The following is a 26,662-nucleotide window of genomic DNA, read 5'->3' as shown; positions in this document are numbered from 1 at the left end:
TGATCAGCCACTTAAGTCAACTTCATAACCACTCTGACCAAGAATAGGGTGCTGGCTTCCCTGGTGAGCACATGGTTGGGGGAAGCCCTGAGAAAGGGATTCTGGAGCCAGTCAGCTGAGAGGTAGGCCAGAATGAACTGGTCCAGGGAGGAAGAGCATCTTCACAGGCTGGAGGGACAGCGGGAGTTGGAAAGATGGAGTCCACATAGCTGGTGGGCAGGCAGGAGCACAAATGGACCTGAGACAGCCAAGCCTGGTGGCACAGGCCTGTAATCCCAGCTTCTGGAGAGGCCGAGGCAGGAAGATACGATGTTTGTAGTCAACTTCGGCAACTTAGCAAGATTCTGTCTCAAAGCAAAAAATAAAAATCAACACTTGGGCAGCTGAGGCAAGAGGATTGCGACGAGTTCGAGGTCAGCCTGGGGTACATAATGAGTTCAAGGTCAGCCTGAACTACATAGTAAGATCCCGTCTCAAAAAAAAATTAATAAATACACAAATAAAATTAAATTTAAATTAAAACAGTGTTGGGGATGTAGCTCAGTGCTCAGTGCTCCTTGGGTTCAATTCCTAGTACTGTTAAAGAAAAATAAACAAAAAAAGATAGGAGATTGAGACCTCAGTGGGGCCAGGGCATCCATGTCACAGTCGTGGTTGCTCAAATGGTGTCCCAAACAGCTATCCAAATGCATCTCAAGTTATCACATGGAACATTTCAAAATCTACAGTGAAATGAATGTAAAGTCAAGAAGAAAAATTGTGTTTTTAATTTCAGAACTTGCTCACTCCCTTGTACAGGACTAGGAGTTTTCAGGAAAAGTGGATGAAGCAATATCGGAGCAAGTGTGAGGAACAGGAAGGAGAGAAGGGTACAGAGTTAATATCCCTATGATTTCTGGACCCCACAGTGAATACTTCGGAAAGCATCATCTTCTGAGAGTCACAGTGAATGTGGGTGCGGTGGAGGGGGGGTGAGGGAGAGAGAGAGAGGAAAACAAAGAGAGAGAGAGAGATCTTGTCCGTTTCTCTCAATTTCCAGGGCCATAGTGTTACTTCAAAAGTTGGCAAAGAGTCACAGATTATATTTAAGCTTAGATTTCAAAACCAACCATGATTATTTTGACAGGTTGTATCTTGGGTTTTTTTTTTTTTAAGCAATTCAGAAGCAGACAGTTCTTTTGATTCAGGCTGCCTGGAGGGAGTTTTAATTATTGGTGTTTTTTTTCTTCTCCATGTAAATACCATGCTGAATAATTAATTGGGATTTCAGGGAGTAATTTTTTTTTTTAATTTTAAGAAACTGTACCGTAAACAATCTTTTTATTCATGTGGACAAAGACAACTTTTTCTCCCAGCCTCTAATATTTGCCAGCCCCCAGGGAAAGGCAAATTATATGAGTCAGTCCTCTGGCCCCTGCCTTTCAGTGCCGGACCAATGGGTTTGCAGAACAGGGCTGAATAAACTATTGACTCTCCTTAGCCCTCCCCCACATCAGGGTGTGAACTGCCAGCCTGAATGTTGTCCTACTTAGAGGTTTTCACATGATTTTCAATCTCTATTGTTTATGGCTTTTCCTCCTCTGGCCTCTTCCCACTAGGGTTTTAGGTTCCTGCTCATTATTTGGCAGCTGATCAGGATTTCAAGCTGAAGATGCTGCTGCTGAATAGCCTGAGAGTCATTCTTCCAGTGTCCCCCTGCAAATGGCTGTGGAGGAGGGTTCCAGTTCCCAGGTCCATGCCAGTGAGGCCCTGCAGTCTCTATACCTGCACCTATAAAACCCGGAACAGAGCCTGTGAGTATAACCTTCCCTAGAGACAACAAAACAGCTTCTTGGTTTGTGTAACCATCATGTGCATTAGGCATTTCTAGGTATGGCGTCATTGGCAGTCCCGTGTGAGATTAGATGCCTTAAGAACTGTGAGCATAACTGTTTGCTATAGATTTATTAAAATAAATTTCAAAGTCCTTTCTTGACGGGGCTTGGCATGCTGAAATGATGGTGTGCAGAAATTGCACAAGAGGGACACCCACTTTCAAGTATCTCAGAACCTGGTATCTTTAGCATTTCTTGTGAGCAGTTGTCTTTTCACTAAGATGTGTCTATAGACTACAAATTATTTCCACCAATTTTAAGTTTCTGGAAGTTGCAATTTTTGTAAGCAGGTCAGTGGCTTCATCCTCTGGAATATTCTGCTCAGAGTCACAAATCCCAGAGTCAGTTCTAGCTGTCCAGCTTGCAAGTGTGGTGGGGCTGTCCTGAACACTGCAGGTGTTCAGCAGCATCCTAGCCTCTACCTACTAGGCACCCCCACCCAGTTATAAGAATCAAAAATATCTGCAGACATCACCAAACAAGCTCCATGTGACAAAAGTGCCCACTGGTTACGAACCATTGAGATGATGGGAAAGAATAATGTATGCATTTGTGGAAAGATGAGTTGGAATTTATAGAGAGATGAAGTGGCTACATATATCATTAAAGGGATATTTTTTGTGTTTTCCTTTATTTGAAAAAATTGACACAAAAGTTTCAATTGTTGACTAACATTGAGGTTTAGGATTCTCCCTGTTTTGTTTACTCTCTTTGACCCTGTATGTACATAACAAAAGAAATGGAGAAGAGGATGCTTGTAAATTAGTAATGTTAATCCAACCCAATCCAAGGGCTTGAAACTGCTGCAGAAATATATTGTTATTATGAGTTCATCTTTTTTTCCTCAACACTGGCTGTATTCTCATTAAAAATAAACTGGCTGGAGTCATAATAAATTTCTGGTTGTTAGGTGTGGCTTCCCATGAGCGTGCCCACATCCTACCCAGATGGGCTTCATCTGAACTCTAGCATTTTGTCATCTCAGGCTTTAAATGGAAAAAATTAGTCATACTTATCTAGTTACTAAAGTTTTCTTTTCTAGCAGAAAGTCGAAAGTTAAACATCTAATATCCTGTATGCTTGTATTTTTAGGACAGTTCACTCCTTTCACTGCTGATAAAAGGCAAACAGTTGTGGCTTGGGGAAGTGGCAGTGTAGCTTGATTGATTTCCCACAACATGTAACACGTTGTTGGTTCTAAGCTGGTTGGAAGAACAGGGCACAGTGGCCATGAATTTGGTTTTCGGCATCTTAGGCTGTCCCCGCCTATCTGCACCCAGGAGAATATCACGCACGGTCTTTGCTGCCTCGCTGAGCACTTCCGGTTCTGCTGTCCTCACTTGCTTAGTGGTAAAAGCAGCAGTCATTGTTCCTGGCAGCCCAGTAGCCCAAGGGGAAGCCCAGGGTACATGGTGACCAAGAATAACCCAAGATGGTTGAAGGTTAGAAAAGGAGGCATGCAGAATCCTTTGCTGGTGCCTGCCTCACAGTGAGGACTCTGTGTTGGTTGCTGCTTCTCATGAGACGGAATCACCTTCATCATCTTTACTGTCATCACCAGCTCGATGCCTCCTTTGGATGTTTAAATCTGAACATTTTCACGATAGGCCCTTTGTGATTCTGTGATTATCCTCAGCACACTCCTTGGGAGTGTCCCTGTGTATAGGGTCACTGCTCTAAGGACGAGGCCTCCAAAGATGGTCTTCAGTTATGGAAATAGTATATCCTGCATGAAAAGGGAAAAATGTAGCAAGGCATCAGATAAGAAGCAAATCAGGGTATGAAGCAGTGCTACCTAATGGGTGTGTGATATGAGCCACAAAGGTAATTCTGATTTTTCTAATAGGTTAGAAAGGGAGGAAAGAAGTGAAATTGATTTTAGTCGTGATTTTATTTAATCCAGTATATTCAGAATGTTATCATTTTCACATGTAATCAGTGTAAGAATTACTCCCGAGCAGGTTTACATTCTTTGTACCATGTCCTCATAGCCTGTGAATGTTTCCCCTTTCCAGAGTCTCTTGCTTTGGACTGACCAAGGGCAACAGCAGGGGGAGACTGGAGCGTGGGGAGGAAGAGGAGGAAGGAGATGAGACCCCGAGGTGGGTTGGAATAGGAACCCTCACTCGGGCCTTGGAGGCAGGAGTCACGGCTTGATGTGGAGTTCTTAGGTCGGACACACGATGAAGGTGGTGATTTACGGAGACTGCCGAGTGTGGGAGCACGGGAGTCGGGGATGTGAGAGAAGAGGGAAAGCCACTAAGAGGATTAGCATGAAGCCGGGGTGCAGGGGCCTCAGCTAGGCTGGTGGTCATGGGCAACGCAAGGAAGAGATGACCCTGAAAGAATGTGGTCATCAGTGACACAACTGGAAATAAAGCGAAAAGGAGACCTGAACTATTTTAATGCGTTCAAGTTGATATAACAAGATACCTTGGACTGAGTACTTTACAAGCAGCAGAAATTGATTGCTTCTAGTTCTGGAAGCTGAGAGGTCCAAGGCTGAGGCACTGGCAGATTTCATGTCTGGTGGAGGCTTCCTGCTTTAAAGATGGTCCCTTTTAGCTGTATCCTCACCTGGTGGAAGGAGCCAGGAAACTCCCTGGGGCCTCTTTGGTAAAGGCACTGGTCTCTTTCATGAGGTCACCTTCCTGACCTAAGTACCTCCCTAAGGTACTCCTCATACTAACCCCTTGGGGAAAAAATTTCAACATCAATTTGAGGAGGTGACAGATAAACCCAAGACCTAATGCAAGGTCAACTAGCTCTAAGCTTAATGAGGGGAAATTGATTTCTCTAAAGGAAGAAGGGTCTAAAGCAGAAATGAGCTTTCTGTGTTTCCGGGCTTGTGAGAGGGGCATTCAAGGCTGGCAAAATAGGTGTTACAATGAACTGAATACCTGTATCCCTCTTAAATTCATTATGTTGAAATCCTAACCTCCAAGATGACGGTGTTAGCAGGGTTGGTCTTTGGGATGTGAATAGGTCGTGAAAACAGAGCCTTCATGAATGGGATTAATGCCCTGTATGACTGGAGAGCTCCCTGCCCTTCCCACCATGTGTAGATACAGCTGCAAGACAGCTGTCTCAACCAGGAAGCGGCCCTCACCAGACACCGAATCTGTAGCTTTGTGATCTTGAGCTTCCCAAACTCCACAACTGTGAAAATAGGTTTCTCTTGTGTCTAAGACACTCAGCTTATGATATTGTGTTATTGTAGGCCAAACAGATGAAGACAATGCCAGAGCACAAAATGAAGTAAAGCTGAGACTACTAAAACTAAAGACCAAGAACTAGGACCAAGCATATCCTCAGCGTGGTTTTGCTGCTCATCCGCTATGGGTTCTTAATAAGCGCATGAATGAGCTCGTTAAGACATGGTTGATACAATCACTGTGTTTCATTTTCCCTGCATAAGAAAAATCTGAAAATAAATCCTCTCTTAGTTAGAACACATAATCATCTTCCTATTTTGAGGGAAGATATGAGCAACTACCAGGAAATTATTTCAATCTGCTTTTTTGTTTAAATGAGGAAGAGGAGAAGGGAACAGAAGTGTGAATTCATCTTTGGCAAAACAAGCCCTTAGCAAAAAGCTGGCCTCGCTAAGAGGACGGTGACCAAGTCCTTCCACCCTAGCAAGAGGTGGCCTAGGTTAGCCATGGAGGTGGGTGGGGAAAAGAGAACCTTCTGGAAACTGAACTTGTAAACAGAGGGGCAGAAACAGACAGTAGCATTAGGGCCATAAAAGGGCAGCTGAAGGAACTGGCCCAGGCTCCTTGGGCTGGTGTTGCATGGGAGTCGGCCTGAATGGAGTGGCAGACAGTTAAGGATGTCTGAGGGCATCATCTTAGGGACTTGATCTCTGTTCTAGTTCTTTTTAGTCTTTACAGGAGACCCTCATCAATTGTTGTTGTCTATTTTTTTCCAGGGATCTTTGAAACTAAATCTGAGCTATTAAGGTTTACTAGAAGTTTAAAAATTAACACAATTTGAATCAAATCTAGCTTCCCCCCCCCGCAACGCCTCCCAACAGTAGCAGCTGGATTATTAATGCTCAAAGGATATATATATATATATATATATATGTACCGGGGATTGAACTCGGGTCCTTGCGCTTGTGCAGCAGGCAGTAAAACCACTGAGCTAAATCCCCGGCCCAACAAAGGGCATATATTTAATAAGGTACTACAGGCCAACCAAAAAGGAAGGGAAACTTGGCTCCTGCTCATCAGGTTGCATTCTGGTTTTTGTTTTTGTTTTTGTTACTCAAGATCGAACTCGGGACCTTGAGCTTACAGGCAGGCGCTGGAACCACCGAGCTAAATACCCAGCCCTCTGGTTCTGTTTTCTGTTTGATTTGTTTTGTTTTTTAGAGACAGGGTCTTACTAAGTAGTTTAGGCTGGCCTTAAACTCATTATGTAGCCCAGGCTGGCTTCCAACTATCGACTGGCTTCCTGCCTCAGTCTCCAAAGTGCTGGAATTACAGGGGTGCACCACAACACCGAGTAACCAGGTTGCCCTCTATTCAGATTACAATGATGGTATTGTGCCAGTTCATATTCATTTTCCATAGTATACTGTGTTTCTGAAACAGAAGGTCCTCATTATTCTCTAAAGTAAATTCTTATTCTTTACCACTTCTTTTATACTAAGGAGGAAAAAATTCCAAAACATTGGGTTCAGACCTCTCCAGAAAGGAGACAACTGTGTTATATGAAAATAGAAATAAAAAATACTATGGGTTTTCATACAGCTTTTTTAGCTTTAGAGGGGGGCTTCTTAACTTTGGCTCTATGGTCATTTGGGGCGGGGTAATTCTTTTTTTTGTGTGTACCAGGGATCGAACTCGGGTCCTTGCACTTGCGCAGCAGGCAGCAAAACCACTGAGCTAAATCCTCAGCCCAAGGGCAGGGTAATTCTTGCTTGTGGGAGCCTGACCATCCTATGCAGGTAAGGGTGTTTATCAGCATCTCTGGCCTCCAGCCACCAGAGATCAGTAGCATCTTCTCCCAGTTTTGTCATACAAAACAATCATTGCCGAACGTCCCTTCAGTGCTGAATCACTCCCTCTGTTTCGAATCACTTGTCTGCACACTTAGGAGAGTTGCATGTCTATACTACTGGGTGATGTTTGCAAAAACCACACCCAAACAAACCCATAAGAACAATGAATATAAAAACTAAGGCTAAGATCTTGACTTTAAGATTGGGCAACTACCAAAGGAAGAAGACTGTTTCCTCCACCCTCCAGAAGGCGGGTTTCTGTTTTTCTGGAAATATGAGGATGACCAGGACATATATAGGGGACTTGGCTAGATGATAAAACAGACACATTAGTCATTATCAGACTCATTTTTATTGGTGGGGCAAGATGCAGAAGGTTATTGGTAATAACTTCTGTTGGTTCACATTTCTCCCAGTTTTCCTGTTGGCTTTGATTCTACCCATCCATGGTGCTTCTAAATGGCAGAGAACTAGACCACCCTGAACTGATAAATGTGAGCTCTGTTCTGCACCTGGGTGTCACAATAGGTCTGTCTAACAGGAAGTCTGCTGATATTTATCTGGGGCTTGCCAAGAAAACTTGGTGCTTGACTCTGTGAAAGAAAATTATCAGTGGTCATCAGTGTCTGTGTGAGATAAATTGCATGTGTTCACTGTAATAGACCACACCCACATTCATGTAACAGATTATGAACTCAGGGAGGCTTAGCAATGCTGATCCTCTACCCAGATCTTACAGGGGGGCTGCCTATTTCTCAGGGTTTGAATCCATAGAGGTGAACTCAGCAGGTACACTTACATGGTGTGAGCACCTTACAGGAGGCAAGCCATGCAAGTCTTTATTTCTACTAACCAACCAATTGAAAACTGATAGTACTTGATTCAAAATTTGCTTTCTAAAAACTCTACCCCATTACTTTTGTTGAAAATAAAGACTGTCACTGAAAATTAAATTGACTTTTATTTAAAACCAGTACTGGGCCAGGGATTTAGCTCAGTGGGGCCATGCCTGCCTGGCAAGTGCAAGGTCCTGAGTTCGATCCCCAGTACCAAAAAAATAAAACCAGTTCTGGGGCTTGGGGCTTGGGAAATCAGGAAGGAAACAAAGACACTCTTGTGAAATCCCTGCTTCCAAGTGGCGTTAATATTGCATCTTGCAGGAATGATGGCACTGGGTTTAGGGGACATTAGTGGATAGACTGAGATGTGTTAGTTTTCCGAGATGACAGCATACCGACTCCTCATAGGTGCTCTCTGAGGCCAGATGTGGTGGCTCACGCTTGTAACCCCAGCACTCGAAGGCTGGGGGGAGGATTACCGCAAGTAATTATTACCAGATTAACAGCCTAAACAACATAGTGAAACCCTGTCTCAAAAACCAGAAGAAAGCCGGGAATTTAGCTCAGTGGTTTCGCCGCCTGCCGCACAAGCACAAGGACTAGAGTTCGATCCCCGGTACCAAAAAAAAAAAAACAAAAAACACCAGAAGAAAAAAAAAGATCCTTCCTGATCTGCCTTTATCCTTTGCTCTAGGCAGTTGACAAAGACCCTAAATAGCTAATTCCTAGGACCTTTAGTTGCCACTGGCCTCTGTGGGTTCTCCCGAGTTGACTGCCTCCTGTGTGATGCTAGATAGTGGATGGTCTTGCTAATCACCCCACTCTGCTCTCTCCTAGTGCATCCTCTCTGGGAAAGCATGGACCTTGTTCCGGCAGGTGATCGACAGTCACCCATTAACATCCGGTGGAAGGACAGCATTTATGATCCTGGCTTAAAACCACTCACCATCTCTTATGACCCAACCACCTGCCTGCACATCTGGAATAATGGATACTCTTTCCTTGTGGAATTTGAAGATTCTACAGATAGATCAGGTGAGGGCAATGTCTATATAGTGGTCCCATCTGCAGTGAAAAGAATAGTGTCTCATCAACATAAGACACTTCAAATTCCCTCCATAGTATTACCATAGTAGTAATGATCTCTTTGTTAGCAGTGGCATAGACCTCATTGATCTTACCTTTTGAATATATGAAAAAAGGCTCCTGTAGTTTTTATGCACTTTTTCTTCCGCTAGTAAAAACAGTATTTTTCTTCCCAAGTGCTGTCCATATGACTCTAGAGACTCTGTAATTGGTGTTGAAGAGAGGACCTAAAATTTGAAACTCTGCCAGATGTTTATTGTATGTATATATTGACTACATAGTGATTTTTCTCTGCTTGCTGATGAAATATATGAACTATTATATTAAATAATACCATTAATCATATTTAATTTATCAGATCACAATACATTTGAAATGGGCAAAAATAATATTCATGTGTGCATTAGATTATAGTCTTAATAACTAGTTATGACAAGTTTTATATTAGAGAAATGAAAACTTACATTCTGTTAGTTTTATTAAACCCTATTACCTAGTTTAAAAGAAAAAAGTTGAAAGACTTTTTTTTCATTCAAATATATAGCTTTTGAAACGTCCCTTTTTGTGCCAACCTACCTGGATATAAACTAATGTGAATTTCAAAGTTTACCTGAAAGGTTTACAAGTTTAGAAGACAGAATGTGACTAATTCTATATAGATTCTCTCCTCTCCTTCTCCTTCTCTTTCTCTTTCTCCTTCTGTACCAAGGATCAAACCCAGGGCCTTGTACATGCTAGGCAAGCCATCTACCACTGAGCTACATCTCCCCTTTTTACCTGGATGGCATCAAATAGTTACAATTAGTCTGCCATGATGATACTTTGAAATAGTATTATCTAAAGTAGTGGTTTTCAATTGGCAATTTAGCCACCCTCCTCCCTCGGGCTCTCCCCCTCCCTCTTGAACTGAGGCCACTTGGCAACATCTGAAGGCACTGTGGATGTCACCACTAGAGGGGAGGAGGAGTGCACCTGCCATCCAGTGGATAGAGACTGGGAATGCTGCTAAAGATCCTACACTGCACAGAACAACATTATGAAGAATTATCCAGCCTCAAATATCCACAGAGCTAAGGCTGAGGACTCCTCATCACAAGGAAATTTGTTTTCTCCCATAAATATGAAGAAGTGAGTCCATGAGTCCTTGAAAGTCAAAATGAATGAAGTAAAAATATAACTTAAAAGCGTAGAGAAATGTTCACTCCTGCGTTTATCTTTCTCTAGGATTCTCAACTCTACTTTTTTTTTTTTGCATTATCCTAGTAATGCCCTGATACTTGGACGTGACTCTCTGGGCCAACTGCAAACAGACTGCTCCTCCAATGGGCTTAATCAATCTCTCTCCCTTTGGTTGTCTTCCTTCTGACAAACTTCTTCGCTGTGATTCAGGATGTATTTGAGTCTGTCCTTAAGTGTCTTCTCATCCTACATTTTTTGCTTTCTCTTTTATGGTATGTCACAGCCCCCAATCCCTGAGCATCATGAGAAAGAATTGCTCCTTTTCCAGATTTATGGGCATCTTTCTTTTCTTTTTTTTTTTTTTTTTTTGGTACCGGGTATTGAACTCGGGACCTTGTGTTTATGAGGCAGGCAGCAGTACCACTGAGCTAAATCCCTGGTCCTATGGTTATATTTCTTAATTAGAGTATGCCCTGCTCACAACCGAATGCCCATAGTATTACCTGTGTATGAGAACTCCAGAAATCTTCCAAACAGTGAGCTAAATTCCTGTGCTCCGGATGACCACTTATGGTTTATATCTAGATGTCCCCCCTAAAGCCTCATGAGCTCATAGGTAGGGCTTTGGGGAAGTGACTGGATCATGGGGGTGTGATACTTATCAGTGAATTGGTCCACTGATGAGTTTAGAGCTAAATGAGTTATTGGGAGATAGAGCTTGGGTGGAGGAGGTGGGTCACTGGGGGCGTGGCCTAGAAGGGTCTCTCTCCCACCTCCCTTGATCTCTCTCTGCTTTCTGCCCGCCGTGCCATGAAAGTGCTTTTTCTCTGCCATACCCTTCTACCATACCACCCCGCCTTAGAACCAGCCAGATCTGGACTGAAAACTCTACAAACTGTGACCCAAAATAAACCTTTCCTCCTTTAACCTGTGGGTGTCAAATATTTTGTCATAGACATGAGAAAGTAACTAAAGCAACCATCTTGCAATCTGGTGCGCTCTACTTGTCTCCCATGGAGCACTCCATTATGCCTACCAAGGCTAAACTAATGGGCAGACCCAGCCAGCGAGCCTCAACTCTCACACATTCACTTTGGAGACATAGCAGTCTTCTCAACTCTCAATCCTCTATATTCTCTCTCTCTCTCTCTCTCTCTCTCTCTCTCTCTCTCTCTCTCTCTCTCTCTCTCTCTCTCTCTCTCTCTCTCATTTTAGGATACTGATCAGTTTATAAAGCCCTTGAGAGTCTAGAGACAGTGTGTTGCCAATATATCATTGCTGCATTGAGTTGGAAATCTCAGGAAGTTGCTTAATGGGTTTCTTAACCAAGTGACTTAAGCCCCAGAGCTCTCTGGCCAAATAACTATTTTTAAAAGGTTTTAAGCTCTTTTTCTTTTGAACAATAGCTTTACGAATTCTTATCTACCTATTTGCATGGGTAGTCTTAGATGGAAAACAAATGTCCCATGTTTTCATCATAATATTATAGATACCTGAGTTGAATAGAAATATTATAGGCAGTCACATAGGGCTAGGTTCTCAGAGTCAGCACAAAGGTGACATACACCACAGCTGCAGCCAGATGGAAACCAGGCCTCAAGATAAAGATAAGATAGGACAGGGATTTAGCTCAGTGGCACCACACCTGCCTTGCACTCCCAAGGTCCTGAGTTCGATCCCTGGTACGCAGTGTTGGGGGGAGGATAAAGACAAGATGACCAGACCCACATACTTCCTGAAAGGACAAACACTGGGCCTAATGAAGTCTAGATAGCCATCAACACCCCGGTGGGTGACCAGAGAACTCTGGACCCACCACTTCCTAGGAGAATCTTTGTTCTTTCCTTCCACGCTTGTTACATGACTTGTTTCCCAATTGGACCACGATTACCTTAGTGATTATACTTGTGAACTTATCAGATGATCATGGCTATGGCCCACATTATACACTCGTAGGCTTCACCCTATAAAACTCCTCTGTAAAGTGGGGTTGCCGGCTACCCACTCGGGACCCGTCCCGTCCCTCAGGAGCTTTCCTATCAATAAAAATCTTCCTACTCTTTTTTTTAAATTTAATTTTATTGGTACATTTTAGGTGTACAATATAATGACATTCATGATTGGAAATTTGCACCTTTACGTAATCTCTCTTGGTTCTTATTTTTCCCCCTTCCCCTGCCCTCCCTTCAACCCCTCCATCCCTCCCTGTTTACACAGACTTTGTTTACATTTTTTCATTTTCTCATATTAATTCTACTCCCCTCTTTCCTTTCCTCTACCCCTCCCACTTCCCCCTCCCCTTTGTCCCTTTTCTTCCTATTTCACATTATCTATTATACCTTTTAGTCCTTATTTACACTTTCAGTTTCTCACAGTAGGGAAACTATTCAGTATTTACACATGAGTCTTATTTATTTCACTTAAGAGTATCGCCTCAATGTGCATCCATTTACAAATAAATATCTCTAATTTCTCATTTTTTATGGCTGAGTAGTACTCCATTTTATAAACAAACCATATCTTCTTTATCCAGTGTCCAGCTGATGAGCATTTGGGCTGTTTTCACGTTTTGCAAATACAAACTGTGCTGCTATAAACATGGATGCATATATGTCACTGTGGTATGATTCTTTTAATTCTTTGGGGAAGATACCCAGCAGGGGAATAGCTGGGCCAAATGAGACTTCCAGTCCTAGTTCTTTGAGGTATCTCCATATATTTCCACAGTGGTTGCACCAGTCGACACTCCCACCAGCAGTGGAGCAGGGTTCCTCTTTCCCCACAGCTCCCCCAGCATTGGTTATTGGTTGATTTCATGATAGCAGCCATTCTTTCTGGGGTGAGGTGGAATCTCAGTGTTGTTTTCATCTGCATCTCTCAAATGACTAGTGATGTTGAACATTTTTTCATATGTTTATTTGCTATTTCTACTTCTTTGTCTGAGAAATGTCTGTTGATTTCAGAGCCCATTTTTGGATTGGGTCTTTAAATTTGGGAGGTCAAATTGCTTTAAGTTCTTTATAGATTCGAGATAGTAGACCTTTGTCTGAGGAAAAGCAGGTCAAATTTTTTTCCCACATTGTGGGTTGTCTCTTCATTCTGTTGGTGGTTTCTCTTGCTGTACAGAAGCTTTTTAATAAGAAGAGATCCAACTTGTTGATTGTTTGTGCTAGTTCATGGACAACTGAGGCTTTGTTCATAAAATCTTTTCCTACACCAATGTTTTCAAGAGTTCTACCTAACCTCTATTCCAGCCAGTTCAGCCTTTCTGTTTTAATACTTAGATCTTTAATCCATTCAGATTTTAGTTGAGTGCATGGTCAGAGATACAGGTCTAGTTTTAATCTTTGGCAAGTTGAAACCCAATTTTTCCAGCACCATTCATTAAAGAGGCTATCTTTCCTCCAGTGAGAGTGTTTGGCTCCTTTGTCAAAGATGAGGTGGGTGAGTGTGTCTGGAATTGTTTCTGCATCTTCTAATCTATTCCACTGGTCCTCAGGTCTGTTTCTTTGCCAGTACCATGCTGTTTCTATCACAATAGCTTTGTAGTATAGTTTCAAGTTGGGGGTTGTAATACCCCATGCCATGCCTCTGTTACCTAGAATTGCTTTTGCTATTCTGGGTCTCTTCTTGTTCCAAATGAATTTTTGGATTGTTTTCCCTAGGTCCGTGAAGTATGCTGCTGGGATTTCAATTGGGATTGCACTGAATCTATATAGCAGTTTTGGAAGTATGGCCATTTTTACTATGTTTATCCTTCCTACCCAGGAGCAGAGGATATGTTTCCATTTTCTAATATCATCGTTTTTTTTCCTTTGAATTTTTTTTGTATTAAATTCTTTTATTGGTACATTGTAGGTATACAACACAATTACATTTCTCATTGGGAATTGTACCTTTACATAATGCATCTTGGTTCTTATTTTTTCCCCATTCCTAGCCCTCCCTTCACCCCCTCCACCCTTCCCTATTTACAAACACTTTATTTCCATTTTTTCCATTTCTCAGCATTTTTCCTTTCCCTTCTTTCCTTTCCCCTGCACCTCCCACTACCCCTACCCCTTTGGACCTTTTCTTCCTATTTTACATTATCAATTATTCATTCTAATCATTGGTACATTTTAGGTATACAATATAATGACATTCATCATTAGAAATTTGCACCTTTACATAGTCTCTCTTGGTTCTTATTTTTCACCCTTGCCCAGCCCTCCCTTCAACCTCTCCATTCCTCCCTATTTACAAAGATTTTGTTCCTATTTTTCCATTTTCTCATATTAATCCCATTCCCTTCTATCCTTTCCCTAGCCCTCCCACTTCCTTCCCCTTTGCCCCTTTTCTTCCTATTTCACATTACCTATTATACATTTAGTCCTTATTTACACTTTCAGTTTCTCACACCAGAGAAACTATTCAGTATTTATACATGTGTGTCCTATTTATTTCACTTGAGAGTATCGCCTCAATGTGCATCCACTTAGCTATAAATGTCTCTAATTTCTCATTTTTTATGGCTGAGTAGTACTCCATTTTATTTAAAAACCCACATTTTCTTTATCCAGTCTCCAGTTGATGGGCATTTGGGCTGTTTCCAAGTTTTTGTTATTACAAGCTGTGCTGCTATGAACATGGGCCCACATATATCACTGTGGTATGATTCTTTTAATTCTTTGGGGAAGATCCCCAGCAGTGGAATAGCAGGGTCAAATGGGACTTCCAGTCCTAGTTCTTTGAGGTATCTCCATACTGATTTCCACAGTGCTTGCACCAGTCTACACTCCCACCAGCAGTGGAGCAGGGTTCCTCTTTCCCCATAGCCCTGCCAGCATTTGTTATTGGTTGATTTCATGATAGCAGCCATTCTTTCTGGAGTGAAGTGGAATCTCAGCATTGTTTTCATTTGCATCTCTCAAATGACCAGTGATGTTGAACATTTTTTCATGTATTTATTTGCTATTTCTACTTCTTTGTCTGAGAAATGTCTGTTCATTTCAGATGCCCATTTTTGGATTGGGTCTTTAAATTTGGGAGGTCTGATCTTTTTAAGTTCTTTATAGATTCGAGATAGTAGATCTTTGTCTGAGGAAGAGCAGGTGAAGATTTTTTCCCACATTGTGGGTTGTCTCTTCACACTGCTGGTGGTTTCTCTTGCTGTGCAGAAGCCTTTTAATAAGAAGAGATCCCATTTGTTGATTGTTGGTGCTAGTTCACGGGCAACTGAGGTTTTGTTCATAAAATCTTTTCCTACACCGATGTCTTCAAGGGTTCTACCTAACCTCTGTTCCAACTGGTTCAGAGTTTCTATTTTAATATTTAGATCTTTAATCCATTTGGATTTTAGTTTAGTGCATGGTGAGAGATACAGGTCTAGTTTTAATCTTTGGCAAGTTGAAGCCCAATTTTTCCAGCACCATTTATTAAAGAGGCTATCTTTCCTCCAGTGAGGGTGTTTGGCTCCTTTGTCGAAGATGAGATGGCTGGGTGTGTCTGGCATTGTTTCTGCATCTTCTAATCTGTTCCACTGGTCCTCAGGTCTGTTTCTTTGCCAGTACCATGGTGATTTTATCACAGTAGCTTTGCAGTATAGCTGCAGGTTGGGGATTCTGATACTCCCTGCCATATCTTTGTTACCTAGAATTGCTTTTGCTATTCTGGGTCTCTTCTTGTTCCAAATGAATTTTTGGATTGTTTTCTCAAGGTCCATGAAGTATGCTGCTGGGATCTCAATTGGAATTGCATTGAATCTATAGAGCAGTTTTGGAAGTATGGCCATTTGCACTATATTAATCCTTCCTACCCAGGAGCAGGGGATGTCTGTCCATTTTCTGATATCATCTTCAATCTCTCTTTTCAGAGTAGAGGTCTTTGATTTCTTTCATTAGGTCGATTCCTAGGTATTTCAGTTTTTTGGATGCTATTGTGAAAGGAATTATTTGCCCTATTTCTCTCTCAGTGACTCTGTTGTTTGTGTTGAGGAAAGCTATTGATTTTTGTGTGTTGACCTTGTATCCAGCTCCTTGACTGAATTTAGTTATTAAGTCTAGAAGACTTTTGGTGGAGTTCTTGGGGTCTTCTATATACAGTATCATGTCATCTGCAAATAATGACAATTTGACTTCATTTCCTGTCTTTATTCCTTTTATTTCTTTGTCTTGTCCAATTGCTCAGGCTATTGTTTCCAAAACTATATTGAACAGTACTGGTGATAGTGGACATCCTTGTTTTGTTTCTGATTTTAATGAGAAGGATTTCTGTTTTTGACCATTTAGTATGATATTGGCTGTTGGTTTTTCATAGATGGCTTTTATAAGATTGGGGTAGAACCATCTATTCCAATTTTTTGTAGGGTTTTTATCATAAATGCATGTTGGATTTTGTCAAATGCTTTTTCTGCATCGATTGAGATGATCATATGGTTTTTGTCCTTGGATCTATTGATATAGTGTATTACATTTATTGATTTGTGTATGTTGAACCATCCCTGTATCCCTGGGAATCTGTCCATTTCTTCTGTGTTTTCCATCTTATTGGTGTCTAGGTTCTCAAAATAGGTATTGACGATCCTCTGGATTTCTGCTGGGTCCCTTGTAATTTCATCCTTTTCATTCCTAATTGCATGGATTTGGGCCTTTTCTTTCCTTTTTTTTTTAAGTTTAGCTAAGGGTTTGTCAATTTTGTTTATTTTTTCAAAGAACCAACTCTTGGCTTCATTGATTTTTTGTATTGTTCTCTTAGTCTCCATTGCATTGATTTCTGCCCTGATCTTTATAATTTCCTCCCTTGTATGAGCTTTGGGTTTGGCCTGGTCTTCTTTTTCTAGAAGCTTGAGGTTCAGTATCAAGTTGTTTAATTGGGCTCGCTCAGTTTTCCTAATATGAGTATCCATTGCTATGAATTTCCCTCCTAAGACTGCTTTCATTGAGTCCCATAGATTCCGATATGTTGAACTGTCATCATCATTTAATTGAAGGAACTGTCTGATTTCTTCTTTAATTTCCTCTGTGACCCATTGGTTATTCAGAAGTGTGTTGTTCAATTTCCACATGTTTATGAAATTCTTGTGGTGTCTTTTGCTATTGATCTCCAATTTCATCGCACTAGGGTCTAATAATATACAGGGGATAACTCCAATTCCTTTGCACTTACTTAAACGTGTTCTATGAGCGAGTATGTGGTCTATTTAGGAGAATGACCTAAGTGCAGCTGAAAAGAATGTGTATTCTGATTTTGTGTAGTGGAACACTCTGTAAACATCTGTTAAGTTCATTTGTTCAAGAGTTTGATTGGATTCTAGTATTTTGTTGCTTATTTTTTGTCTAGTTGATCTATTTGTGATAGTGGGGCATTGAGGTCCCCCACTAGTATTGTATTAGTGCTTATATGATTTTTCATGTCCATTAGTATTTGTTTTATATACTTGGGCACACTAGTGTTTGGTGCATAGATATTTATGACTGTCATCCCTTCCTCTTGCATTGTTCCCTTTACAAGGATATAGTGTCTTTCTTTGTCTCTCTTAATCAGTGTTGGTTTGAAATCCACTTGATTTGCAAAGAGAGTAGCTACTCCTCCTTTTTTTCAGGTTCCCGTCGCATGGAGTATGCTTTTCCATCCTTTAACTTTCAGTCTATGAGTTTCTTTTTGAATTAAGTATGTTTCTTGTATGCAGGATATTGTTGGATCTTGCTTCTTGATCCATTCTGCCAGTCTGTTTCTTTTGATTGATGAACTGAGACCATTAACTTTGATGGTTATAACTGGTATGTATTGACTTATCATTGTCATGACTTTTTCTTTTTGTTGGATTCTCCCCCTTTGGGTTTAATTTCTTGTCATGCCCAATGGATTCATTCTGCTGGGCTTCCTTGGGTTGTGATCCTTGTTTTCTTGTCCTAGGATATTGTTTAAATTTTTTGGAGTGCTGGTTTGGTATTCATGAAGTTCCTGAGGCGCTCTTTGTCATGAAAGTATCTTATTTCTCCTTCAATTTTGAAAGGTAATTCTGCAAGGTACATCAATCTGGGTTGGAGGTTGTTTTCCTTTAGGGCTTGAAATACATCACTCCACATTCTTCTTGCCTGTGGGTTTGCATTGAGAAGTGTGCTGTGATTCTGATGGGCTTTCCTTTGTATGTGATTTGTTTCTTTTCTCTAACTGCTTGTCGAACTTTGTTCTTCTGTTGGGTTTCTGGAATCTTAACAATTATATGCCTATGTGTAGATTTTTTTGATGAAGGCTAGTTGTAGTCATACATGCCTCACTTATCTGTATGTCAAGTTCTTTTTCCCTGCTTGGGAAGTTTTCTGCCATCACTTCTGTAAACAGTTTTTTTTATGTCATCTGCACTCTCCTGTTTCTTCACTGACTCCGATCCGTCTCATGTTATTCTTTGCATCTTCTAGCAACTGCTGGGATCGATTTCTCATGGTCCCTTACAATTTTAAAGAAAATTTTCATTTCCTGGTCACTAATTGCATTCCTATCTTTTACATCTGACATTCTGTCCTCACATTGGCTCATTCTGCTGCATAGACTTTCAGTGGAATTTTTTGTTTTGTTTTGTTTTTTGGGGGGTTTTTTTTGGTACTGGGGATTGAACTCGGGACTTTGCACTTGCAAGGCAGGCGCCGGAACCACTGAGCTAAATCCCTGGCCCTCAGTGGAGTTTTTAGTCTCCTGGAAATCTGTTCTCATCTGTTTCATGGATTCCATTTGTTTCCTATGTTGGGATTCCATCATGTTCCTCAGCTCCTCTATTTTTTAATCTGTGTCCTCTCTACATTTATTAATCATGTCTTGCACTATGGGCACAATCTTTGCTGTTATCTGAGAAATTATTTCTGATTTCTTTTTTTCCAGATCCTCTTTTGTTGCCAGTTCAGGGAGCCCAGGTTGTTTGATACCAGAGTGTTCCATCTCGTTTCCCCTTAGGGTTGCTGTAGGTGATCTGAAAGTCTGGTTTTAAGGCTTGTTTATGTGTCTTCTCATTTCCGCGGGGTGGGGTGGGGGGTGGTGTGCTGCTGGCATCCAAGAGGCTCACCTCCTCTGCACTGGTAGTGGTGGTATGGCGGCTGGAAGCCTCCTCCTCTGAGCTGCCTATCTTCCTACTCTTAACCTCCATTGTTCCTAGAATTCATCCTTCCAGCTTGTCATATCTTACAGCTAACAGTTTGGGAGATATAATATGTCATATTTCATCTCTGGTATTATTTCCTATATCAGTAATAGTTCTTTAGACACCTACAAACCTAACTGATTAAATCATCCCTTGATCCTACCTTTTCTAGGTGAGTCAGTCTCACAGAGTTTTATTTGAAAATATGCAACAAATATTGTACAGAGGTTAATTTTTCACTAGTTTGGTCAAGAAGGGCTAAAACAGGTAGCCCTTTTTTAATTTGCTTTAATATTTTTTTCTTCTAGGATGCCATCAATCTTTTATAAGTGCCTAACTTTCTCTCTGTATCTCTTTTTTTTTCCTTTCAGTGACTGCTTCTTATTTCCTGCTTATTCTTCACTGCTATTTTTCCATACTGTTGCCAAACAATCAATAACATTCAAAGAGGAGGGGAAAAAAGGACATGAACATAAGAAATAAAGAAAAAATAAAAGAAAGCAAAGACATCCTAGAACCCAAGAAAAGTAAGAAATAATTATAGAAAAGTAAGGATTAATAAATATCAGCATCCATGAATTTAAAATTATACGCCCCCCCCCAAAAAATCCTAAGAAATGCTGCTATGGTGTGTGTTATAAAAATCTGGAGTAAAGTGAAGGAAAAAGACCCAGACAAAAATATCATACCACTAAAGCAGCTGTTAGAGGGAAATTCAGAGATGAAAATGCCCATAACCAAGAACTTTTTCAAGTCAATAACCTAGCTTTCCACCTTAAGAAGCTAGAAAGAGAAGAGCAAATTAACCCAAAACAAGAAAGAAGGAAATAATAAAGAACAGAGCAGAAGTCAATGAAACCAAAAATTGGTTCTTTGGAAAGATCAGCGAAGTTGGCAAACATTTAGTTAAGTGGACTAAAAAAAAAATAAATAAAGAAGACTCAAATTACTAAATTCTGGAATGAAAGAGGACAACCTCCTTAACAGAAATTAACAGATTTATAAGGAAAGGTATGTGAACTTCTCATGCTATTGTCCTTTTCTGAGTATTGTTTTGTTATTTGGTTCCCTTGAATGGGACACAGTTCATGATTTTTTGTTTGTTTCTTGGTACCTGGGATGGTACTCAGGACCTTACATTTGCGAGGCAGGTGTGGTGCCCCTGAGCTAAATCCCTGGCCCAGTTCATGATTCTAATGAGTGGAAAGTGAAAGTTAAGTGCTGTTGTGGGGAAGGACACTAAATTATTCCTAACCTGGATGCTCCTTGGAATTACTATCTTCCCTGAAATTCCTTTTACTGGCAAAGTCAAAAGGCTTAAAGAGGAGAGCTGAGACCCATTCTTCACCTCCTAAGGGTGCTTTCTGCCTCCTCCTACCTCACTTTGCATTTTTATAGGACATCACCACTGAATCTGGTAAGAATTAGATCATAAATGTTTTTAGTGCTCCTCTAATTTTGGTTCTACAGATACATATACTTTAAATATTAATGATTGGTAAGTTAACAGCGTTTTGCAATCATCACTGCAATCCACTTTTAGAATGTTTCCATCATCCCAGTGACCACTTCCTGTGTTTACTGTTGTTTATATGATTGTGTGTATTACTGTTCTTTTCATCATTTTTCTCTGCTAGCTCCTTCACTTGCACATTGAAAAGCTAGAGAGTGAATATTACAAAGCTCCTTCCCTGTAAGTTGGACACTATACCAGACATTTTATATTTGTTATTTAATTTTTTATAACTGATCCTTTCTCATTTTAGAGCACAGAAATAACAAAATATCAATGACCTCAAGCACAAGAGTATGTATTTATTTGAGAGATCTTTTGATTGATTTCTTCTCCGATTTACTGCCTTCTATCTCACTTCTCTTCCTCTTTCCTGGATGACTACACTTCCTCCACTCCTCCGCTTCTCTGCCACACACAAACCAAGCCTTTCCCTTTGCTTTTGCTGAGGTTACCACTGACATCCCAATTAACTAACCCAACAGCCACTTGACACTATATAGCCAGTGGTAACATATGTGGATGGTTCACATTGTTCACTCTGTGCAAAGGGACATGGGTGATGATTTTTGTGTTTTTTCTTAAATTGGCAATAATTATATCTATTTACGGGGTGTGCTATGTTTTGACATTTGTATACATTGTGGAATGATTATATCAAGTGAATTAACATTTCCATCACCTTACATACTTATCACTTTTTATAGTTAGAAATACTTTAAATCTGCTCTTTTAGAAATTTTGAAATACACAATAAATTATTATTAACTATGGTCACCGTGTTGGGCAGTAGATCTTGCAAACCTAGTCCTGCTTTCTAACTGAAACTTATACCCATTGGCCAACATCTCCTGGGTAATAATTTTTGACTTGCAAATTTCCTATTCCATTTTAATGAAAGGGAAAGAAAAGCATCACTTTGCTCTTGAAAACCAGTGTTAGTGCATAAAAAGAAAAGAGTATCTTTTGTGTCTATATTTCAGTTTTATTAGTTTGGTTGAATATATATGGTAAGAGAAATTTGTTTTGTACACAAATAAAACTAGTAACTTACAGAATATAAAAATAAGTAAAGAATTGACCTGTAGTGATTGTATGCAGATTGGTGTTGGTGTGCAGTTAAATCTTTTTTTTTTTTTTTGGTACCAGGGATCGAACTCAGTCCTTGCACTTGTGCAGCAGGTGGCGAAACCACTGAGCTAAATCCCTGGCCCGTGCAGTTAAATCTTGATGTCACTTGGTCTTACCCTTCTACATATAGAAAATGCATAGAAATCTAGTTTATGATATGTGATCAAAATGTATGGTGAATATTTAAACTTAAAACATTTATTCAGCAAAAGACACATTGCCATGAATCCCTCTCAAAATATTCCTCCTTGCTTTGACCACATTTATCCCATTATTCTTGCTACTTTCTGTTGCAGTTCTGGAAGTTCTTTTTTGTGAGTGTCTTTCTGAGTTGTGATAAAAAAAAATATGGTGCATGCCACCTCCCAGTGCCATCCAACAGAAAGACAGGCCCGTAAAAACATCCACCTTATTCACTGGATCTGGCATGCTGAAGCTTCTGGATCTTCCCCAAAGGCAAAATGACCATAAAAGCTGGGCATGGTGGCGCGTGCCTGTAATCCCAGCACTCACTTGGGAGGCTGAGGCAGGAAGATTGCTGTGAGTTTGAGGCCAGCCTAGGCTACATAGTAAATTTAAGGTCAGACTGAACTACATAGTGAAAACCTGTCTCAAAAAAAAATGACTATAAAAGGTAAACATTTTGAATCAATTCAGAACATTAAAGATAGTCACAACAGTGCAACTAAAGACATTCAAGAAAGAGGTCTCCCAGAAGTACTTCAGGAAGTGGCAAGAACTTTGAATAAGTGTGTTCCAAGTGAGGGGTGTGCGTTTAGTAGGATTCATGGCAATACGTCTTTTACCGTAATAAATTTTTAAGAACATAAACATCACCCTGCTTGTGCATCACACTGCATATAAATACTTGTATGTAATGTAGTGTACTCCATGTGGGACAGTTCACACAGAAGGTGCAGCCACAGATTCAGCCTCTTCCCCACGTTCCCCCACAGCATAAGTAACCGTCCTTCAAATTGTCACATTCCCATTTCAGTGATTGAGGGAGGACCGCTGGAACACAACTACCGACTGAAGCAGTTCCATTTTCACTGGGGGGCCATTGATGCCTGGGGTTCCGAGCACACTGTGGACAGCAAATGCTACCCAGCAGAGGTATGTGGAGCAGCTCAGAAACAGCGACCACTGTGGTGAAGTGGGGTAGTTCTGAGGTTTCTAGTTCTAAGAAATTATCAGGAAGAATCAAGTGATGCCTGTTCATGCCAAATAGCTTGCTCAGGGACCAATTTGATTACCCCCCAGTTTAGACTTGTAAAAATTGTAGACATCTAGGGGCCCGGGATGTAGCTCAGTGGCACTGCATCTGCCTCGCAAGTGCAAGGTCCTGAGTTCGATCCCTGATACAGGAAAAAAAAATTATAAACATCTTAAATAATATGGCTGAAATATACTTTACAATCCTGAAACTGGATTCCTCCACAATTCTAACCTAGGCTTAAATTATTGCCTAAACTAATAATCCGGGCAACAGTGCAAGCGTCCATGAAGGCTGTGGCAAGAGAAATAGAGAGAAAGCAAGATTTATCAAATATTTCTAAAATCAGAGCACCAGAACCTAGAGGTGGGATCCTCTTCAGGGGAGGAGGAGGCAAAGATAACCAGGACCTTAAGGAGTCTCACTCTGGTGGCTGGTGAGAGCGCAGTCATTCATGAATGATGGATGGGAAATGATTTATAAGGAAATAGAAGGAGAGCATAAGAAAATACAATTTCTCCTTATGCCTTTCCTCCTAATTTAGTTTTAAATGTTATGTTAAAAACGACACATTTTAAGTGGTCATCCTTTCAAGAAGAAATTTGTCTTCAACTTCTAATTTCTATAGGAGAAATCTATTTCTCTCAATATATTTAACATCTTCTCTGCTTTAGATGCAAATCGATTTTGAATATTAGTATTTCATGCAAATCGGGATGGGAATGAACAAATGTTCATCTCTCACTGAAATGTTCCTTTGGTATATGAATTTTATTTTTCTCCCCTAATAAATCCCTCTCTTCCAAAGTAACACTAATTGTTGCTCTTGCCTAAATTTCCTCCTGTTCTTTATTTCCATCTCATTTGACACTTAATTGCCATATGCTTTTCAAAGTGGCTTTATTTTGGATGAGGAAACATGATTAAATATTGCACATTGGATGAAGCTGTCAGGTTTCTCTGCAGCTACCCTGTATGGTCATGTATTAAACCCACTTTTAATGGTGTTTCAGCTGCACTTGGTGCATTGGAATGCAGTCAAATTTGAAAGCTTTGAGGATGCAGCACTGGAAGAAAATGGTTTGGCTGTGATAGGAGTATTTTTAAAGGTAAAAAAAAACTCATGAACTTTAAACCATGTGTTGTATTAGATCAGGAGAATACTGAACATTCTAATATTGTTATTTACTAAAAACCATTGGGATCAATACAGTAATAAAAGTAAAGTTATTAAGAATATATTTCAAACGGTGTAAAAGTACACAGTCCAATCGAGTAATCACAAGCCATCTGTGGCAATTGAGCATTTGAAATGTGGTTAGTGCGAGTGCAGAATAATTTTTAATTCTAATGAATTTAAATTTCAATATAAGAAGAGGCACGAGGTACCTTTCCCTTCAGGCACACTGGCCTTGTCAGCATACAGCCTGCTCATTTGTTTGTGTCTAATTTAATTCGGTGATGTTTATATCATTCTCAATTACCAGTTTAAGTCTAGTTTCAGTTGTGTGGTTTGTTTATATGTAATCACCAGGTGGTTCATTTTAATTCACATTCTGTTACCATTTCTACAGTGAGATGTCCATTGTTTGTAATATTTTCTCTTTGATCTTTCTTTAGCTAGGCCAACATCATAAAGAGCTACAGAAATTGGTGGATACTTTGCCATCCATTAAGCATAAGGTAATTTTTCCCCTAAATCACCTGAAATACATTTTATGTTTCAGTCTGAGTGGAGACAGTGAATCAGGAGTGCAATTAAGTGAACTGTATGCAGATTCTCTTCCAACACTGCCATCAGTGACGTGCCCCTTAGGATACTCGCGTTAGCTATCCCCTTCTTTGTTCCTGACACGAGCTGCTTCTCAGTCCTTGTCCAGACCAGCCTTTTTTCCTCTAGCTTCCTCCCACAGGTAGGGAGCAAATAAACTTCTACAGAAATTTGACTTGTCTGGCTGCAAAAAAAAAAATTGCCCATATCCTTTGTCCAATCCCTAGGATTAATTCTTCAATATTCAGAATCCCAATGCGGTTACTCACTGGAAGTCTGTTATTCATCCCTCCCTCTCACTCTCTCTTCATCTCATTCTTTTTCCCTTGTCTTCTTAGTCCAAGATTCTGGCTCCTCCTGGTTTGTACTGCATTTTACAAGGACAACTGTGAGTTAGTCTCTCACTAGAATTGAGGGAGAAAAAGGTTTTGTATCTTAAATATACAACTGATCACAGAAACAAAACCTGGGCAGGATTCTGACCTAGGCAATAACGATTCTCTGGGAAGCTGCCCAGGGTCCTTGCAGCTTGCCTGCTAGTCCCTGGACAGCCCCTGAAAATCACTGCCTCGTCACCTGATTCCTGAGTAGCTTTCACTACTGAATAATAACTCCGCAACTCTTCTCTTGACCAGGACACCCTTGTGGAATTTGGGTCCTTTGACCCTGCCTGCCTGATGCCCGTCTGCCCTGATTACTGGACCTACTCAGGGTCTCTGACTACCCCACCTCTCTCAGAATCTGTCACCTGGATCATTAAGAAGCAGCCAGTAGAAGTTGATCACAATCAGGTACATTCTTTCCCCATTTGCCATCTAAGGAATCCTGCTGCCCATTTAAGATAAGGCTGGGTTCAAACTTTGACATTGATTTTAACTTTTGTCTTAATTTGGATATGAATTAGGAAATGCTTCCAATTAACGAGAGAGAAGCGTTAAAACAAGGAAGAACTAAGCTATTTGCATCTACATTTAATAATTACATGTTTTATATATCACGTCATATATGTAAATATGAATCTGTATATAAAATCAAGATCCACTTAACAGGAAGAATGAAGGCTAGAAATGGATACGTTCAAAACCATTTAAAAATCTGAAGGGAGTTTTGCAATAAAAATCTCAAGATAAAAAGATCCCAACAATGACTTTCCAGAAAACTTAATGCAAGTTAGTTGTTTTAAACTTGGGATTTATTTTTCCCTTTGAAATTAAGTTTGAGTGGTAGTTACCATATCAATACACAAAATTCTGTTTAGTTATAACTAAAGTATAATAATATTTGATTATAGTTGCTATATAGAAAAAGAAAAAAGAAACAAAAAAACTCAAAAAATATACTTGCTATATGGAATCATTTATTGATTACAAAGCATTTTCACAAAAACAAGACTTTCCAAACTCTTTCTAGGAAGCCAAGATAACAGATACCAACACTCATCAAAGATTTGTCCCTCACCCTGCTGTAAAAAGTAAACTCAAGGCTGGTATCTCTGAAAAATATAAAAACCAAAAGAAGAAGCAACTAAAATAAAATATTTGAAACAGAATCCAACAGTATATAAGAAGACATATATACTTTTCCCAAGTAGTATACATTCTAGTAATGTTATTAATATTCATTTTATCAGTGACTCTAAAAACATATTGTCATTGCCACAGATGTTTTTTCTCTTGATACTGGGGGTCAACCCCAAGGAAATGCTACCATGGCGCTATATCCTCAGCCCTTTTTATTTATTTTTTAAATTTTTTAATTTTTTTAATTTTTTTTTTTTTTTTTGGTACTGGGGATCGAACTCGGGTCCTTGCGCTTGCAAGGCAGGCAGTGGAACCACTGAGCTAAATTCCCGGCCCGCCCTTTTTATTTTTTGAGACAGGGTCCAGCTAAGTTCCCCTGGCTGGCTTTGAACTTGTGATCTTGCTACCTC

The 26,662-nt window shown here is 40.2% G+C and overlaps 1 protein-coding gene across 6 annotated transcripts in view; it reads left to right on the top strand.

Annotated features, from left to right (window-relative positions):
* The window catches only part of Ca5b (carbonic anhydrase 5B), a 121,405-nt gene that overhangs the window by 74,029 nt on the left and 20,714 nt on the right, over positions 1-26,662 (top strand). For 5 of the 6 annotated variants that reach the window (XM_004866102.4, XM_004866107.4, XM_004866105.4 and 2 more), the window contains 6 exons: positions 1,599-1,793; positions 8,559-8,756; positions 22,743-22,861; positions 23,975-24,070; positions 24,582-24,644; positions 25,368-25,523. In XM_004866102.4, coding sequence (XP_004866159.1) covers positions 1,652-1,793; positions 8,559-8,756; positions 22,743-22,861; positions 23,975-24,070; positions 24,582-24,644; positions 25,368-25,523 — 774 coding nt within the window. In that variant the 5' untranslated portion in view covers positions 1,599-1,651. Of the gene's footprint in view, positions 1-1,598; positions 1,794-8,558; positions 8,757-22,742; positions 22,862-23,974; positions 24,071-24,581; positions 24,645-25,367; positions 25,524-26,142; positions 26,379-26,662 lie in introns of those variants that run through there. The other variant, XM_087193701.1, reaches the window with a different exon arrangement.

This window comes from Heterocephalus glaber, unplaced genomic scaffold (assembly GCF_053883595.1).
Source record: "Heterocephalus glaber isolate CG9 unplaced genomic scaffold, H.glaber_assembly_v1.0 deba00001594, whole genome shotgun sequence".
Classification (NCBI taxonomy): domain Eukaryota; kingdom Metazoa; phylum Chordata; class Mammalia; order Rodentia; family Bathyergidae; genus Heterocephalus; species Heterocephalus glaber.
Note: the sequence above shows the minus strand (reverse complement) of the source record. Positions and strands in the feature narration are given on the sequence as shown.